The sequence below is a fragment of the Pelophylax lessonae genome (genome assembly GCF_965119305.1).
Source record: "Pelophylax lessonae genome assembly, chromosome: 3".
NCBI classification, from domain to species: Eukaryota; Metazoa; Chordata; class Amphibia; order Anura; family Ranidae; genus Pelophylax; species Pelophylax lessonae.
In genome coordinates this window covers 448,268,672-448,287,650 of record NC_138770.1, presented here as the reverse complement: position 1 = coordinate 448,287,650, position 18,979 = coordinate 448,268,672, and the positions used below count along the sequence as shown (strand labels likewise).

Here is an 18,979-nt window from a genome sequence, read left to right as displayed (position 1 = left end):
GCCGGCTGGGTTGAATGAAAAAAAGCTGTGTGTGTACCCAGCTTAGGTCATGTTCTTTGTCCTAATTTTTTTCAAAGTAAACTTAGGCTTTAAACTATCCAGTCACAAGTAGACAAAATAAGGAAGCAGGAATTTACTTTTTACATGAGTAGATAATTTAAGTAAATATTCACACAATTTATTTCTGAAAATTCTCCACATTTGTTATAAATCAGCCTAAATATATCCAAATTCTGATATACGAACACATAATTCTGAGATACTAACATGTGATTCTGATTTGATATTGAGGGTAATTTACTAATGGGGTGTAAAAATATTCACTCAAAATTTTGTGACGATTCACCTTAGTTATTGAAAAATTGAAGTGAATATTCACACAATTTTTTGAGTCAAAATTTTCAGCTTCTTTAGTAAATTAGCCCCAAAATCTCAGGATTTTAAGAAAAAAATGTTTTTTTTTTTAGATTGAGAAACATTAAAATTTGAGAATGTTCACACAATAAATTGTGTGAATATTAACTTCAGTTATTCAATCATTTGCAGATAAAATAGGTAAAGAGTAATTTTCTTTTCACATGGTTGTATACTAAAGTGAATCTTCACACATTGCATTGAGTACATTCTCAAATCCTTAGTTCAATTCGGTATTTCAGAATTATCAAAGGGTTTTTCTTAGGCTGACCATAGATTATATAATTTTCTTGTACAATTTTCCTTTAGGATTTACCAAAACCATATAATATGAGGTCAAACCTAAACACTTTTAATTTGTGTGCAATCAGACAGACCTATGCTCTATATAGTTGAAGGTAAATCTAAAGGAAATTGAATAAGACAATTGTATAACGCAGTGATGTATTTTCGGGTTTGAGCTCCCCTAGGCAAGACTAAAATTGGGTGCCCCTCCCACTCCTATGTAAATTTGCCCCAACCCTTCCTGTTTAATAGATGTGACTCCCTCCAAAATTGAAGGACTACAAGTCCCAGCAAGAACCCCTGAGATCTCACGAGAGGGGGGGTGAGAGGGGGTGGGTAAGGGAGGATGAGGGAGGATGAGAAAGAGAGAGGGTGGTGGGAGAGAGAGGGTGTTGGGGGAGAGAGAGAGGGGGTGATGGGGGAGAGATATAGAGGGTGTTGGGAGATAGAGAGATAGAGGGTGTTGGGAGAGAGAGAGAGAGAGAGAGAGAGAGAGAGAGGGTGTTGGGAGAGAGAGAGAGAGAGAGAGAGAGAGAGCAAGAGAGAGAAAGAGAGGGTGTTGGGAGAGAGAGAGAGGGGGAATAGAGAGAGAAGGGGGGAGAGAGGGGAAGGGGGGATAAGAGAGAGAGGGGGAGGGGGATGAGAGAGAGAGGGGAGGGAATGAGAGAGAGAGAGGGGGAGGGGGATGAGAGAGAGAGGGGGAGGGGGATGAGAGAGAGAGGGGAGGGAATGAGAGAGAGAGGGGGGAATGAGAGAGAGAGAGGGGATGAGAGAGAGGGAGAGGGGGGGAGGATGAGAGGGTGTATGGAGAGAGAGAGAGAGAGGGTGTCCGGAGAGAGGGTGTTGAGAGAGAGGGGGGGTGAGAGAGAGAGAGGGGAGGGATGAGTGAGAGGTGAGAGAGGATGGGATGAGAGAGAGAGAGAGAGAAGGGGATGAGAGAAAGAGAGAGAGAGGAGGGTGAGAGAGAAAGAGTGAGAGGGGGTTGAGAGAGAGGGAGCAAGGGTGAAAGAGAGGGAGGGGGTGAGAGAGAGAGAGAGCGGGGGGTGGGAGAGAGAGAGGGGGTGGGAGAGAGAGAGAGAGCTTGAGAGGTGAGAGAAAGAAAGAGAGGGAGTGGGGGAGAGAGGGAGAGGGAGAGGGGGTGGGGGAGAGAGAGATGGGGGTGGTGGGAGAGAGAGGAAGAGGGGGTTAGAGAGAGAGGGAGAAGGGTTGGGAGAGAGAGGGAGACGGTGTGACGTCACACCAGTGGCTAATAGAGTCCCAGATGGAGGCGGGTGGCTATTTTGCTGCCCCCCTGCAAAGTTTCGCCCTAGGCCTGGGCCTTGTCGGCCTAGGCCAATATACAGCACTGGTACAACATATGGTTAGCCTTCATCTCAGTGTTCTTCTGTACAAATAGAAGGGTAATTTTTTGTTGGATACATTTAGGAAGGGAAAGTTTATACTGTGGTTATGTGTACCCACTGGGTCGATCCACTTGAATGTTTGTCTTGGTAACTATTGTTATAGAAATAGAAAATTAAGGTAAGAGGTGAAGGAAAATCCTCCAACAGAGACACTTGTTCCTGTGACAACTCCCTACAATTGCAATTCTGTTTAATTTGGAGAAATGTTTTCTCCATTCTTAAGGGTCCTCTAGGACAGAAAATAAGGGAAAAGCCTCCCCAGTGGGACATGGGCAGCGAAAAATAACTTGATTTGAGTTCGAGACCCTTATGTAATCCATACTAAAAAAAAACATTTCTTTACATACAATTTAACCAGCACCCGCAAGTGATGCAATACTATGCCTTGATTTCAGGTGGCTTGTCAGACTCAAATAAAAAAAATATATATATATAAATATAAATATATATATATATATATATATTCTCATTCTATGTTTAAACTCCTGATGAAGACGATATACAGTGTTAGAACCTACCTGTTTCATACTCCCAAAGAACACCCTCTGCTTTGCACAATCACTTTCCTCTGTCTCTTGGCTTCTATTTCTTTTCAAATGAAGTTCTTCCTCCTTAGCTTTGTGAATAAGATTATGTAAACTGATGGACTTTTCCAGCTGCCATAAAGATACATTATTTTTGATTAAAAAAAAAATAAAAAAAAAAATAATACAGCAAAAAACTAAATAAGAACTGCCCATACAGTATGTGGCATATATATATATATATATAAATCAGTGACATTCACTGAACATTCACAGGTGATTATTTATGCACTGTAATTTAAAACCCATGAAATTGAAATATTCATCTGCAGTAAATGTTTGGTGAATGTCACATTCACACTCATTTCAGTTTTATTAATGCAGAAGGACATAAAAAAAAAAAAAAAAAAAAAAGAAAGGCAGATTCACTTTATGTTATTTTTAGCAGTGTTACTATATTTTACAATTTGCTTTAAACCCATACCTGAGAAGCTATATTAATGGCAGTGTCAGAATGGCTCCTCCTTTCTTTTCTTCTTTCCCCACCCTCACCGTAATTTGTAGATAGGTGCATTCTGTCATTCAGGATATCATTCTGTGACTTGGAAATTTCTAATACAAAATAAGATAATGCAGTATTGTCACTTATTTAAAGGACAAGGAAAACCAAACAAGTAACTGTATTTTAAACGTGTGCCACCATAGACTTAACACCTCTGTCAGTGTTAAATGGTTTGTCTAAACTCTCTGATTGCTACATCTGCACAAGAGCTTGTTCTGTTGGAAAAGATAAGACTTACTGGCAAGATCATCTGGTGAAAAAAAAAAAAAGAAAACAAATGCAGCCATCACATCTAAGAACTGGTGATCTGCAATATAATGAATGTTTGCTTTTGGGTTTATTCTTGCTTTAACCTGCTTTATTCACTGCAAGGCCTCCTTTAAAAATATTAAGCATTTTTGTGCTACTGACCAATTTTACACTTCTTTATCCTCTGCACTATCTTAATTTTCGTAGTAAAACCCCTCCCTGCCTGTGCCCTATGTTACTAGTAAATGTGGGCCTACTATTGCTATTAAAATATGCCCTGCTGCTGTCCAATTGTACACTTCTGTATTCTTTGTGGTGAAACCCCTTCCATGTTTTTTTGTCTCTAGTAACTTTGGCACTAAAATTGATATTTCTTATTGCCCTGCTGCTGGCCAGGTTTAAACTGCTGTATCTTCTGAAATCTATTCATTTATGTATTAAAACGTCTACTTCTCCTCCTTAGCTCTACTAACTTTGGGCCTAAGATTGCTATTTAAAGTTGTCCTACTGCTTGCCTATTTTCCATTGCTATTTCCTATGTGGTCTTTTCATTTTTGTATTAAAACCACCAAATATGCTCTTGTTTTTAGTACCGTATTTTCCGGCGTATAAGACGACTGGGCGTTTAAGACGACCCCCCTAATTTTCATCTACCGGTAATACTTATACTTAGGTTACCTTGGAGATATTATACTCGGCGTATAAGACGACCCCCCATTTTTGGGGGATTTTTTTGAGGTTCAAAAGTAGTCTTATACGCCAGAAAATACAGTAACTTTGGTCCTGAAAGTGTTATTTAAAATTAGAAAAAATGTTTCCAGAGGTAATTCCCCAGCACCGCATCCCTTTATGAAAACATAAAACACAAGAAGAGATGTCCAGTAGGGACTATGATTTTTTAGGTGCCAATAAACTAGAGAATGGATTAAAGCGGAGTTCCGGGCACAAAAACAATTTTTTTATTTGTGCCCCTCCGCTAGGTATACCTGACCTGAAAAGGAATTGGATAGTTATTTTTATTTTTTTTGTTTACTCACCTTTTTATTGAAGATCGTAAATACTCACCTTTGACTGCTTCCTCCCTCGGAGCCGCGGCTCACCCCGTCACTTCCTGCGCTGCGATGATTCCTGGGAGCTAAACGTCATCGCTCCCAGGAATCAATGCGCCGCACCGGCCCCGCTCGTCACTTCCGGGCGACGCCGCATTCCCCTGCTAAACAGCTTCTGGGCATGCCCAGAAGCTGTTTAGGAATGCGGCGCCGCGCCGGAAGTGACGAGAGGGGCCGGTGCGGCGCATTCTGGGAGAAGAAGACGCGGAAGAAGACGCAGAAGAGGACCGCGCCGGCTTCAGCTGCCCAAAAGAGAGATGGAAACGCTGTGGAAGAAATTTTCTAAGTAAGTATTTCTTCTAAAAGGTAAGTGCGAACCGGGACAGATCAGAGGCTAGCCATTGTGGAATGTGCTAGCCCTGACTGTCCCGGGGGTATGTTCATCAAAAAATGACATCTGTGCCCGGAACTCCGCTTTAAAAATGACTACATATTTTATTCAGTTTATTAAAAAGGATTTAGGACAAAACATATACAGACAGCAGTATTAAAATAACTCCAACATGGTATTCTGGAGACTGGTTGACATAGACCACAGTTAACCACTTCTGGACCGGAAGGATTTGCCTCCTTAATGACCAGGCTATATTTTGTGATTCGGCACTGTGTTATTTTAACGGACAATTGCGCACTCGTGCGACGCTGTACCTAAATAAAATTGATGTCCTTTTTTTCCCACAAATAGAGCTATCTTTTGGTGGTATTTGATCACCTGTGCGATTTTTATTTTTTGTGCTATAAACAAAAAAACATATATATATTTTTCACAATCTGCCCCCCCCCCCCCCCAAAAAATAAAAAAATCTAAATTTTTTGAACATTTTAGGCCAATTTGTTTTCTGCTACATATTTTTGGTAAAAAAAAAAAAAAAAAAAAAAAAAATCGCAATAAGTGTATTTTGATTGGTTTGCGCCAAAGTTATCGCGTCTCCTAACTACGGCAAAGATTTATGTAATTTTTATTGGGTTTTTTTTATTTTTACTAGTAATGGCGGCAATCTGCGATTTTTTGCGGGGCTGCGACATTGCAGCAGACAGATCGGACCCCTAACTGACATTTTTGACATTTTTGGGGGGACCAGTGACATTATTTCAGTAATCAGTGCTAAAAATATGCACTGTTACTGTAATAAATTGATTTTTGTAAAATCTTACCGTAAAATCCTTTTCTCTTAGCTCATTGACAGACGTAGTCCTCGGTGATACAGCACCTTCGGGTTTATGTTGCCTCCACAGGAGTAGGACTAGACAGGAAATAAAATGCTGTGGCCACACCTTAGGGGCAGTCCCAGAGGGTATATCCTCTCTCTCTCTGCCTCAGCAAATCAGTTATGTCATAAAGCAGTCTTTAGAGAATTTAACCCAACCCAACTCAAAAAAAAAACAGAGGGGCGGGTACTACGTCTGTCAATGAGCTAAGAGAAAAGGATTTTACGGTAAGATTTTACAAAAATCTATTTTTCTCTATCGCTCATTGACAGACGTAGTCCTCGGTGATACAGCACCTTCGGGAAGTCCCAGAGCAGTATCACAAATGAGGGGTGGGAAAATGGAAATCAAATCCAATCTAGAAGGCCCAACCGGTGCCAACTAGAAGTTTACAATGCTCATCCTTAATGATGAGACTCAACAAAAAAATTTTCAAACAGAAAAAAACCCTCGAGGTAGACCACCGGTCTCCTCAAATAGCGGCCTGCAAAACCTTGCGGCCAAATGAGGCATCCGCCGATGCCATCACATCAATTTTATAAAGGTATGTACCGACGACCAGGTGGCCGCCTTACATACCTGGACCACTGACGCCTGATGGCGAAAGGCCCAGGAAGTACTGAGCGCTCGAGTGGAGTGCGCCCTAACAGGGAACGGAGGACTCTGACCCTTAATAGAATAAGCCTGTACCACCGTCTGTCTAATCCATTTGGCAATAGTCGCGGCAGATGCAGGCAACCCCTTTCTGGGGCCATCCGTGATCACAAAAAGTGAATCCGTCTTACGGAACGATTCCGTAGCTTTCAGGTATACCCTGATTGCCCGAACCACATCCAAGGAATGCAACGCATGTTCCCGATGATGATTGGGCTGAGGACACAAGGAAGGTAGTACAATATCTTCATTCAGATGAAAATCTGAAACCACCTTTGGAAGAAAGGATGGCTTAGGATGAAGCACTACCTTATCCCTATGAATCACTAAGTATGGAGGCTGGCATGATAAAGCAGCCAGTTCTGACACCCTGCGTGCAGAAGTGATAGCCACCAAGAAGGCTACCTTCTGGGATAATGTAAGCAAGGGAATCTCCCTGATGTTTTCAAAAGGAGGTTTCTGTAGAGCCGACAAAACCAAATTAAGATCCCAGGGAGGTAAGGGCGCGCGGACTGGTGGAGCCAGGTGCCGCACCCCCTGGATGAAATTCCGCACCAAGGACTTGGTAGCTAAAGGTTTCTGAAAGAAGATTGCTAATGCTGAAACTTGACCCTTGATGGTGCTCAAGGCTAGCTTCTGCTCAACCCCTTTCTGCAGAAAGGCCAATATTCGAGTCACCGAATAGGTACGTGGAGGAAATCCTAAAGATTCGCACCACGCGATATAAGTCTTCCATGTGTGATAATAGACTCTGCTGGAAGTCGCTTTCCTTGCTTTAATAAGGGTAGGAATGACTGAAGCTGACAACCCTCTGTCCTTCAGTACTTGGGTCTCAATGGCCAGGCCATTAAACCCAGCGACTGTAAAGCACAATGGTAGATTGGTCCTCGAGACCGCAGACACTCCCTGAGACGCAGTTCCCACGGTACGTCCGCGACTAGCAAGTCCAAGTCGGCCAGGCCGGCTTGGCGAGGCCAGCCTAGAATTTCTAGGACCACTGGCACTGACGGGATCTGAACCAGGCGTCCCTAGAGCTATCTGGCCCCGACCATCCGAGAAAGTCTGGTCGTTCTCTGTTCCCACACATTTATCCGACACCTGATTCCTATCAGGAACGGTGATCTCTCCTGGTTGAATCTCAGGGACCGAAGTCACCCGGCTAGAGGCTTCTTGGTCTGTCTGGTCAACCAGATCCGATTCCTGTGGGGAATTGAGACTAATCTTAGGAAAAGGTAAAGTAAAAGATCTGTTCAGGGAACGGTGACTACCGCTCCCTGTAGTACTTAAATGTTGGAAGGGAAGAATCGCACCGGTAGTAGTAGTCGATGCTCGATCTAATGTCCTGAATACCGGTGAAAACGTCCCCCCACCCTCAAACCGGGTGGGGGCGCACCTTCAGGCTGTGTAATCCTTTGCTTCGGGTTTGGCTGAGTCGGTCCTCTGTTTGTCCGACCAGCCTTTCTTGAACCCTCCTGGAGGAGTCTTGCCTTTCCCGCTTGTTCCAGCCGGGCGTGCGAACCCTTTATGGGCGGTAAAGAAAGGTCCTCGCTTATTGCGAGGTCCCTTAGCTTTAGCAGCCTGTGGCAAGAAAGTGCTCTTGCCCCCAGTGGCATCTTTAATGATTTCATCTAGGGTGGCCCCAAATAGGCGATTCCCCTGAAAAGGGAGATTCGTCAAGGTCTTTTTGGAACCTAGGTCAGCTGACCAGCATTTTAACCACAGCACACGTCTGAGGATTACCACTGACATAGATGTATGCCCTAATAGGGGAGTAGTGTCCAAGGCTGCGTCACAGATAAACTGTAGCCCTTGTATAATCTGTTCCATCAAATCAGATGTTTCCTGGGGAATATCTTTTCCCCTAAGGTCTTGGCGTACCAATCTCGCACATTCTGTAAGTGTCTGGGAAACTAGACCAATAACAATTACTGGTCTAAATGCTGACCCTATCAGAGAGAAGATAGTGCGGGACTCTGCTTCCATCTTCCGATCCACCGGATCCTTAAAGGACGAAGTGTCCTCCACTGGGATAACCGTGGCTTTATTCAGCCTGGAAATAGGTGGATCCACCACTGGTGGTACCGTCCATTTTTTAATGAGGGATTCCTCAAACGGATAGCGTCTAGCAATACGCTTGGAAATAGTAAAGGTACGTTTAGAATGCTCCCATTCTCCTTTAATTTTATTACCAAAACACTTGGGTACAGGAAAAACCTTCACCGTTTTGATGGGCTTGTTAGTACCAAAGGGAATCTCTGTTTCAGTTGCCTCTGCCGGTAAAACCTCAAGTCTTAAGGTTTCCCGCACCGCCACAACTAGTGCGTCCACCAATGCTTCTTCCTGAATTATGGCGGAAGAATGCACGTCCTCCTCACTGTCTGAGGGAGCTTTACCTGAGATAACAGCCCTTGCAGAGGGACCTGCAGCTGCAGTGACCCTCTCTGAATCTGAGTCAGAGGTGTCAGATATTATAGGGGTAGGCGGGGGTTGCTTTCTTGACCCCCGTCCCTGACAGGCCGCCTCCACCCGAGCCACCATAGACTCCAAAACTGCTGTAAATGCATCCATGCTCTGTGCACCGGCAGGTCCCGAGGCCCCCTCGAGGGAAACAGGTGGGGGTACTTGTGTGGCAGGGTCCATGATTATTCCAGTAACTACCCGGAAACTTCAATCCAACTTAAATAAAAAACTTTTTTTTTTTTCCAGACCCCCAGCGCCACAAAAGCCCCTCAGTGTTACCTGCTAGGGATCCCTATCGAGCGAGAGAGAGAGAGAGAGATAGACCCCCAGGCTCACCACTTGATGCTCAGAGTTCACTTGCAACAGGTTACAGCGCTGTGTCCACAAACAGGAAGTCTTTTGGCTGGCTGCCCAGGAAGAAAGGAGGCGGCTCCGCCCCTCTGCACGCCTTCCGGCGCCTCCCCTAGCTCCACGAGGTGTTGGAGTCACCTCAAACATGGCCGCCCCCATGCTGCAGACACGAGGCTACGCCAAAATGGCGGCCTCGTGCGATCTACGGCGGTTTGCACAGCATAGCGGCGTCCTGCAGTAACTAGGCATCGCAAAACCTTTCTCTCATGGAGATCAGCTTGACCGGCGGTACCGAACCCTGGCGGAACCGCATGGCCGTCGGGAGACCTGCTTCAGCTGGAGGAATGACCTGGCAAGCCGCATCCCTGTCCTGTGACTTCTGACAGGTAGGATACTTCTTGTAACACAGTAAGCTTCCAGTGCTGCCACATATTACAATCATTTAAACATACTTTGTAATTAGATTGTCAGCTCCCAAACCAAGCCTGCTGGCTTTTTGTACACAAAAATCACACTCAATTAGGGGGATCTGTGACATGTTATAGGATAGAGGGGAACCCATCCTTACCATTACAGAGAGGGGCCCGCGTTCACCACAAGACCCGTCAGGGGGAAAAGGGTAACATACTACTCACCATACCGGAACCAGGCGGGCGCCATTCCTGACAGTACCCCTCTCCACCGAAGTTGGAGGGCTGTCGACCAATACGGACGCCGTGACTCATGGTCCTTGGCGTTTCAGCGAGACGTTTAACTCGCAGGGTCAGTCCCTCCAGTGGGACAATGTCGCGGCCGACCCAGCGCGGAGCTATGGCCTGCACGCGCTCGTAGGCTGAACTGGGGTGACCACTGGATCTCAACATCCCGCCCGTCGCCCAGTTCAGCTTTCTTGCTTGAAGATCTCACAGGAACACTGGAAAAAAAAGCTGTCTAAAAAATCTTTTCTAAGAAAAAAAATCCTGCCAGGACCGAAGATCCCAGCAAGGTATCTAGGTCCTTACTCCTGACTAGACAGAAAAAAACTGATTTGCTGAGGCAGAGAGAGAGAGGATATACCCTCTGGGACTGCCCCTAAGGTGTGACCAGAGCATTTTATTTCCTGTCTAGTCCTACTCCTGTGGAGGCAACATAAACCCGAAGGTGCTGTATCACCGAGGACTACGTCTGTCAATGAGCGATAGAGAAAATGACACTGGCAGGGAAGGGGTTAACACTGTGGGTGATCAAGGGGTTAAATGTGTACCTAGGGGCATGTTTCTAACTGTGGGGGGGCATGGCTTGTGAAACGATCACAGAGACCTGTGTTCCTATATAGAAGGATCACAGGAGCTCTGTGATCATTCCAGGGAGAAGAACGGTCAGCTGTGTTTACAACAGCTGACCGTTCTTCTCTCTCAGCAGGGAACGATCGCAGGTGTCAGGCAGCAATCGTAGCCGCCTGCCTCCTGCATCCGAGACCCCGCTGATGAGTGGGGGCGTGAGCGTGCTGGCGGCACACGCTCGCCCCCTAGCTGCAGGCATGCGACCAACGTATACCTACGTCGGTTCATGCAGGAGCGGCTGCCTGCCGCAGTATAACTGCGGTGGGCGGTCGTTAACCAGTTATTAACACTTCTGGGGGGAAAATCCCAACATGTTTCGCTGACAAATGTGGCTTCTTCAGGTCAATATCCCTGAAGAAGCCAAATTTGTTGGTGAAACTTGTTGAGATTGTCACCCCAGAAGTGTTATTAACTTTTGGACTATGTCAACCAGTCTCCAGAATACCATGTTGGAGTTATTTTAATACTGCTGTCTGTATATGTTTTGTCCTAAATCATATTTAATGAACTGAATAAAGTATGTAGTCATTGTTAATCCATTCTCTAGTTTATTGGCACCTAAAAAAATCATAGTCCCTACTGGACATCTCTTCTTGCATTTATGGTATTTAAAATTGTTCTGCTACTGGTCCACTTTCCATTGTTGTCTCCTCTGTGGTCTCTTTATTGTATTAAAAAGGCAAAAACAAATGTGTTCTTTGTCTCTGTCTTTGTTTGAACTTAAAAAAAGAAAATCACATCCCTTATATCATAAACTAAGTTAAATCATTAAATAGTCTTATACTTACTTTTCACTTGTGTAGTGAGAGATAGGAAGAGGTTTTCCATTGATTTATGAAAACCTTTTGACTTACTGAGCTCCTAGAAGAAAATTAGAATTTCAGAGAAATTATTATTTTTTTAGCTTCAGTTGCTAAAGAAAACATGTCATGGAAAAAACTGTGAGGCTATCATTGCAGACCTCTTCCTCCAATAAGATTAGTTGCTTGGCTATCACCCTAACCCTCTTGCTTTAGTTCTCGAAGTGGTTTATTTAAAAAGCACTGGTTCGGCCATAACATTTCTATAAAAAAAAAAAAAGTACAGGGATGTGTTCTGGTTTCTTGTGAATGGAAGACTAGCAATGAAAAAAACAATAATAAAAAAAAAAACAGGGGGAATGCCTGGTCACATGGCCTTTCAAGGTCATATGATGGTCTTTCCTCCAGTCATGTAGTTCTCTCTGCTGAGTTAAGTTAGGAGAACTCTGAAAACTACCGCTGGCTTCACACAGCAGTCTGCATTTTATGAATGGGTTGCAAAATGCAGGCAGTGGTATGGAGTGACCTAGCAGTTTTTATCTGTTTATTAATGAGTTCCTAAGTCAATAACCTGAAATATGTATGCAGATGGGGACTAGTGAAATATTAAAGCCAAGGGCCAGAATTTCACAAGAAGGGCCCTTCCCAATGGGGCAGAGTAAAAATGTCAAGTCTCCAGAAACACACTTTCTCTACAAAAAAGGCCATCTGTACGGTTATGTGCTGTACATACAATTGTACATACAGTATCTCACAAAAGTGAGTACACCCCTCACGTTTTTGTAAATATTTTATTATATATTTTCATGTGACAACACTGAAGAAATGACACTTTGCTACAATGTAAAGTAGTGAGTGTACATCTTGTATAACAGTGTAAATTTGCTGTCCCCCCAACACAGTGATTATTTTCTAAACCACTGGCAACAAAAGTGAGTAAAACCCTAAGTGAAAATGTCTAAATTGGGCCCAATTAGCCATTTTCCCTTCCTGGAGTCATGTGACTCATTAGCGTTACAAGGTCTCAGGTGTGACTGGGGAGCAAGTGTGTTAAATTTGGTGTTATCACTCTCACTGTCTCATACTGGTCACTGGAAGTTCAACATGGCACCTCATGGCAAAGAATTCTCTGAGAATCTGAAAAAAAAAATCGTTGCTCTACATAAGGATGGCCTAGGTTATAAAAAGTTTGCCAAGACCCTGAAACTGAGATGCAGCACAGTCGCCAAGACCATACAGTGGTTTAAAAGGACAGGTTCCACTCAGAACAGGCCTCGCCATTGGTCGACCAAAGGAGATGAATGCATGTGCCCAGCGTCATATCAAGAGGTTGTCTTTGGGAAATAGACATATGAGTGCTGCCAGCATTGCTGCAGAGGTTGAAGGGGTGGGGGTCAGCCTGTCAGTGCTCAGACCATACGCCGCACAGTGCATCAAATTGGTCTGCATGGCTGTCGTCCAAGCCTCTTCTAAAGATGATGCATAAGAAAGCCAAAGTTTGCGGAAGACAAGCAGACTATGGACATGGATTATTGAAACCATGTCCTGTGGTCTGATGAGACCAAGATAAACTTATTTGGTTCAGATGGTGTGTCTTGCCTACAGTCAAGCATGGTGGTGTCATGGTCTGGGGCTGCATGAGTGCTGCTGGCACTGGGGAGCTACAATACATTGAGGGAACCATGAATGCCAACATGGACTGTGACATATTGAAGCAGAGCATGATCCCCTCCCTTCAGAGACTGGGCCGCATGGCAGTATTACAACATGATACCGACCCCCAAACACACCTCCAAGATGACCACTGCCTTGCTAAAGAAGCTGAGGGTAAAGGTGATGGACTGGCCAAGCATATCTCCAGACCTAAACCCTATTGAGCATCTGTGGGGCATCCTCAAATGGAAGGGGGAAGAGTGCAAGGTCTCTAACATCCACCTGCTCCGTGATGTTGTCATGGAGGAGTGGAAGAGGACTCCAGTGGCAACCTTTGAAGCTCTGGTGAACTCCATGCCCAAGAGGGTTAAGGCAGTGCTAGAAAATAGTGGTGGCCACACAAAATATTGACACTTTGGGCCCGATTTGGACATTTGAACTTGTGCTCACTTTTGTTGCCAGCGGTTTAGACATTAATGGCTCTGTGAGTTATTTTGAGGGGACTGCAAATTTACACTGTTATACAAGCTGTACACTCACTACTTTACATTGTAGCAAAGCGTCATTTCTTCAGTGTTGTCACATGAAAAGATATAATAAAATATCTACTAAAATGTGTGGGGTGTACTCACTTTTGTTAGATACTGTATATATTAGTGTCCCTGAACAACTCTACTAGTGCATCAAGCCACAATAGAATACTGGCAACATAGTACACCAAACCAATAATAGTAGCACAAGGTGCTAGGCATTATCATTAGGTTATTACTACTGACTCATAATCATCAGTCCTCCCATATTACAGCCATTACTGTGCATTTATTTCATACTGTCATCTCATAAAACATAGGTGCAAAAACCCTCAGGGTCCAATCAGACCACTAATCTGATGCATTATGTACAATAGCATGTTGTGGTGTCATCATAGGTGTGTGCAGGGGGTGTGCCAGGGCACACTCTAATCACTATATGTGGTTCCAAATACCCCTACTGCCCGGGCTACCCCCTGTGTTGGCCTCCCTGCACAACAGTGCTGCTTTCCTCTTCCCGGGCTGCTGTGGGGGATGTTTCAGGATAGAGAGCGGAGAAAAAGGCTAGGAAATATGTAATTTTAAAACCCTTTCCTTTTCTAAATAAACACAGTGAAAATACTCGCTCCCTGTGTTAACTCCTAACTGAAGCATAGTAAACTGCATTTACAATGCTTCAGTTTGTAAATGAACAGGAAGCCACTCAGCACAGAGCACTTCCCATTCATTCACTGCCCCGTGCAGCTGAGGCTGCAGAGAAAGATGTGTGCGGTACAATAGGCTACGCACATATATGGATGTTATTCATTGTCAATGGGTATTTTAGAGCCTACTTGCAGGTCCACCTCGCTTTTTTTTGTCTGCTCTGCTTCTTCTACTTTTGTTTCTGTTTAAGAAAATATTTTAAAACTCTGGCACCCAGTGCATCAAACCAATTCACCACCTATACACATGTTGCTGTACCACAATACAAAAAAACACACTGTCTTGCGTTGTATTGTGCTGCATCTAAAAAAATTATGCCTTTCCGATTCATTTGAATGGGTGGTATTATGAAGCGACTTTCTGGTCGCTGTAGTGTGAACCGGCTCTTAATGCAACACATGTTAACCTGTTAAAAATAAGTGTATTGATGCTCTTTTGTGATAACATTAGCCCCCGTTCACACTGGGGCGACCTGGTCGCCTCACAGGTCGCCGTAGGTCGCCTTCCATAGGGAAGCTGCGGACCCGTTCTAATAGGAGCGACACAAGTCGCTCCGACTTAGAAAAAGGGTCCGGAGCTTCTTTGGGGCGACCCAGAGGCGACCGCCATAGACTTCAATGTTATGAAATCTGTGGCGTCACCTCCGAGGTCGCGGCGCGCTGCTCGCACCGCGGCCTCGGAGGTCGCCCCTGGAAGTAGCGTCGCTCGTATGTGAACGGGCACTTATAGGATTGTATGGTTGTGTTTTCTTTACTGTTTTTTATTTATTATTGGTTGAGCCAGATGGACTTGTGTCTTTTATCAACCTCACTAACTATGTAACAATGCACCAGAACAGACAAGTCTAAATGGGCCCACGGGGTTGATATTTTAATGGGGAAATATTTTCTAATATAATTGTTAACCTATATTGGTTGGTATCTAATATACAACAATATACTAAAAAATAAAGTATATTTATAAACTGAAACAACAAGCATTCCAAGTGATCATGTCACTTGTCTACATGTGATTACTGCAGCTATTTGTGACTAAATTGGAAAGTTTCCCTCACTTTCGGTTCTATTGGAAAGATTGTCCTATCCAAAACATGAAATGAGAGGAAATGCACAACAGGGAAATACAGTATATAGAAATCAAAACACTTGTAGATTAGGAGAAGGCTAGAACCCATGCCAGCATTTCATTGGTGTTTATATTTCTATTTTATGTCATTTCCAGACCTCAGCTGGGTTAGCCCCCCCCAAATCAAAATTTTTGAATAAAACTTATGTAGTTTGTTGCATCATTGTTAGATCAGGTTAGATCAATTGTTGTTTGCGCTGGATCTCCCACAGAAGAAGCAATATTAGCAGTTATTTTCTGGTGGGGGCTAACCCGTCATCAGTCCCCCTTATCAAAAAATTGACCAAACAGCTATTTTGGAAGCTATTTGTTAGATCTGGTAAGATCAAGTGGTTTTAATGTTAGATCTTACATAATGAGAGACTTATTAGGTAATTAATGAGGGGGGGGGGGGGCTGGACCCCCTTAACCAATTTTCTTACCAAAAATCACTCAGGCTAATAGCTTTTTGTTAGATCCGGTAAGATCAAATATTTTTAACGTTAGATCTCACATATTTAGAGACTTACTAAGTGATTTATGAGGGGTGCTTGCCCCCCCCCCCCCTTATCAAATTTTCTGGCCAAAAATCATTCAGGCTAATAGCTTTTTGTTAGATCCAGTAAGATAAAATATTTTTAACGTTAGATCTCACATAATTAGAGACTTATTAAGTGATTTATGAGGGGAGGTTGCCCGCACTTATCAAATTTTCTGGCCAAAAATCATTCAGGCTGTAGTGTATTAACACAGACAGGCTGTTCAGGTTGCTTCTTTATTCACTGCACATCAGCATGCAACTAACCTCAGCCACACCCAGCTCCCAGACATATACATAATTGTAACATTTTGCAGACAGCAACTTAACCCGTTGCTTACCATACTACATTCCCTCCTCTCTTTGAATAAAACATAACATGCACAACGTATTAATAAGATTAACAAAATGCATGGATGAACAACTAAAAATTTAAACTATAAACTCCTGACTATACACATAGTCCTTAAGGTAGGCCGGTGGATTTGTTGCTCGTTTTTCTCTTGGTCATTCCGATGTGGATGGTTGTGGATTGAAGTCTGGATCACTGGCAGTATCACTACTCTTTGCCTGTTCGCCATCTTCCGATACTTGACCTTCTGACTCAATAAATTTCTTCACAAATGAGGAATTACGCACTTTTGTGTGACCATCTAAATCCTCTAAAACCACTTGAGTACCTCTTTTCTCCTTTACAACATAAGGCTCAGGTTCAAAGGACGGAGCCAGTTTGTTAAACCGATCACTTTGAAGCAACACCTTATCACCCTGTTGAAGGCCACTAGGTTGACAATGGCGGCGGTGGTTTGCATACTGTTCAGCCCGGATCTTCCTTTCCTCATTAATATGCCGAAAAGGTTTCTGACTTGTAGGAGGACCCACAATGTCTGGCAATTTTGTCCTGAATTTGCGACCACAAAGAAGTTCCGCAGGACTAACGCCAGTGACAGTATGCGGAGTTGTGCGATAAGCCAAAAGAAAACGCCACAGTTCCTTTTTCCAGTCTCTTCTCTCTAAATGAGCAATCCGCAAAGCTTTCAGCAAGGTTCGATTCTGGCGTTCCACTTCCCCGTTAGCCTGTGGCCAGTATGGAGTTGTACGATGATGTTCAATAACATTTGATTTCAGATAATCCTGAAATTCCTGAGAAGTAAATTGGGCACCATTATCACTCACAATCCGTTTAGGCAACCCATGAGATGCAAAAATGCTCTCCAACCCCTCAATTACAGTTGATGATGTAGCTTTAGTGAGAACTACCACCTCTTGCCACCTTGAATAATAGTCCACAACAACTAAAAGATGGTGTCCAGATGGAATGTCGCACAGATCAATGGCTAAATCTTCCCATGGTCCCTCAGGTAGAACAGTGTGAGTTACTGGTTCTGGTTTAGGTTTGCTGCCCACCAACTGACATGCTCGACATGAAGAAACCAAACGTTCCACATCCTTGTCAATTCCTGGCCACCAGACTTTCTCACGTAATCTTTGTTTGGTGCGTACAATGCCTTGATGGCCCTCATGGGCTAAATGTAATGTACGTTTCCGTAAGTCTTTAGGCATCACAATACGATTGCCACGTAGAACTAGTTGTCCTGCAATACTCAGCTCTTATTTGATTCTGTGATAGCTTGGGTCACAATCCACCCAAACCCCTTGTCTTACACATTTTCTCAACCGAGCAATTTCCGGATCCACAGATGACAATTCTTCAACCTCCCGTGGTGTCAATGCCTGAGGCATGGCGTTAGTAGCCACAAAACGAATGTACTCTTCTGCCAGGTTATGAACAGGTGCAGAAGACTGAGGCAATCTGGAAAGTGCATCTGCCGCATTAGTCGGTCCAGGTCTGTACCGCACTGTAAAGAGATATGGTAACAATCTGAGAACCCATCTCTCAATTCTGGCGGATGGTTTTGAGCGTGGCGAATATATCACTTCCAGAGGCTTGTGGTCTGTGATTATTTCAAAATCAAGGCCGTAAAGATAGGTGTGAAACCTTTCACATCCCCAAACAATAGCCAAAGCTTCTTTCTCGGTCTGAGAATAACGTCTCTCTACATCAGTGAGGGATCTGCTTGCATACTGAATAGGCCTGTAATCGCCTGTGCATTGTCTCTGAACCAAGATGGCGCCTAACCCCACAGGGCTAGCATCGACAATAACTTGGGTGCGTGCAGTAGGATTGAAATAAGCCAAAGTTGTGGCGCAAGTCAGCCGTCTCTTAAGTTCATCAAATGCACCTTGTTCCAAAAAGCCCCACTTCCAAGGGACTGCTTTGCGAGTCAACACTCTCAAGGGTTCACTGACAGTCGCCATATCTGGAATAAACTTGGCACAGTAATTCACTAGCCCAAGAAAACTGCGTACTTCTGCAGGGTTTTCAGGATTTCTGGCATCAGACACAGCTTTAATTTTACAGTCCTCCGGACCAATGCCCCTGTCAGACAGCACATGGCCCATAAAAGTCATTTTATTCATTTGAAATGTGCATTTCTTCTCATTTAATGTTAACCCTTTCTCCTTCAAGCGATTTAGCACTGCACGGAGACGTTCATCATGCTCCTGTGTGTTTGTTCCCCACACAATTATATCATCAGAAATGTTATGCGTGCCTTCACAACCATGTAGCACTTGCTGAATCACATGTTGATAGGCCTCCGGTGCGGACGATACGCCAAACATCAACCTCTTGTATCTAAAAAGACCTTTATGGCTTGCAAATGTAGTGATGACTCTAGATGCTGGGGTCAATTCAATCTGATGATAACCCCATTTCAAATCCAGTTTACTGAAGACACTTGCCCCATTCATTGCATGTAGAACATCTTCAATAGTGGGAATTGGATGTCTCTCTCTCTGCACAGCTTGGTTAGCACATCTCATGTTCACACAAATCCGAATATCTGTGCCCTTCGGTACAACAACTAATGGCGATACCCACGGAGTGGGCCCTTCCACAGGTTCAATAATGTCAAGGTCTAGCAGCTCTGCCAGTTTGTGCTCAACAGGTGATCTCAGGCTATAAGGAAGTCTGCGTACCGGCTGTGCAATAGGCTTTACATGTGGATCAATGTGAAGCTCCAACTGAAAATCCTTTAATTTTC

General features: G+C 43.9%; 1 protein-coding gene across 1 annotated transcript in view; it reads right to left on the bottom strand.

Moving 5' to 3' along the window:
- Positions 1-18,979, bottom strand: part of SYTL3 (synaptotagmin like 3) — a 126,721-nt gene that overhangs the window by 21,514 nt on the left and 86,228 nt on the right. Inside the window, exons 7-9 of the mRNA XM_082251790.1 lie at positions 11,331-11,403; positions 3,111-3,238; positions 2,621-2,758 (exon numbers count right to left, since the gene is read on the bottom strand). Coding sequence (XP_082107916.1) covers positions 2,621-2,758; positions 3,111-3,238; positions 11,331-11,403 — 339 coding nt within the window. The remainder of the gene's footprint in view (positions 1-2,620; positions 2,759-3,110; positions 3,239-11,330; positions 11,404-18,979) is intronic.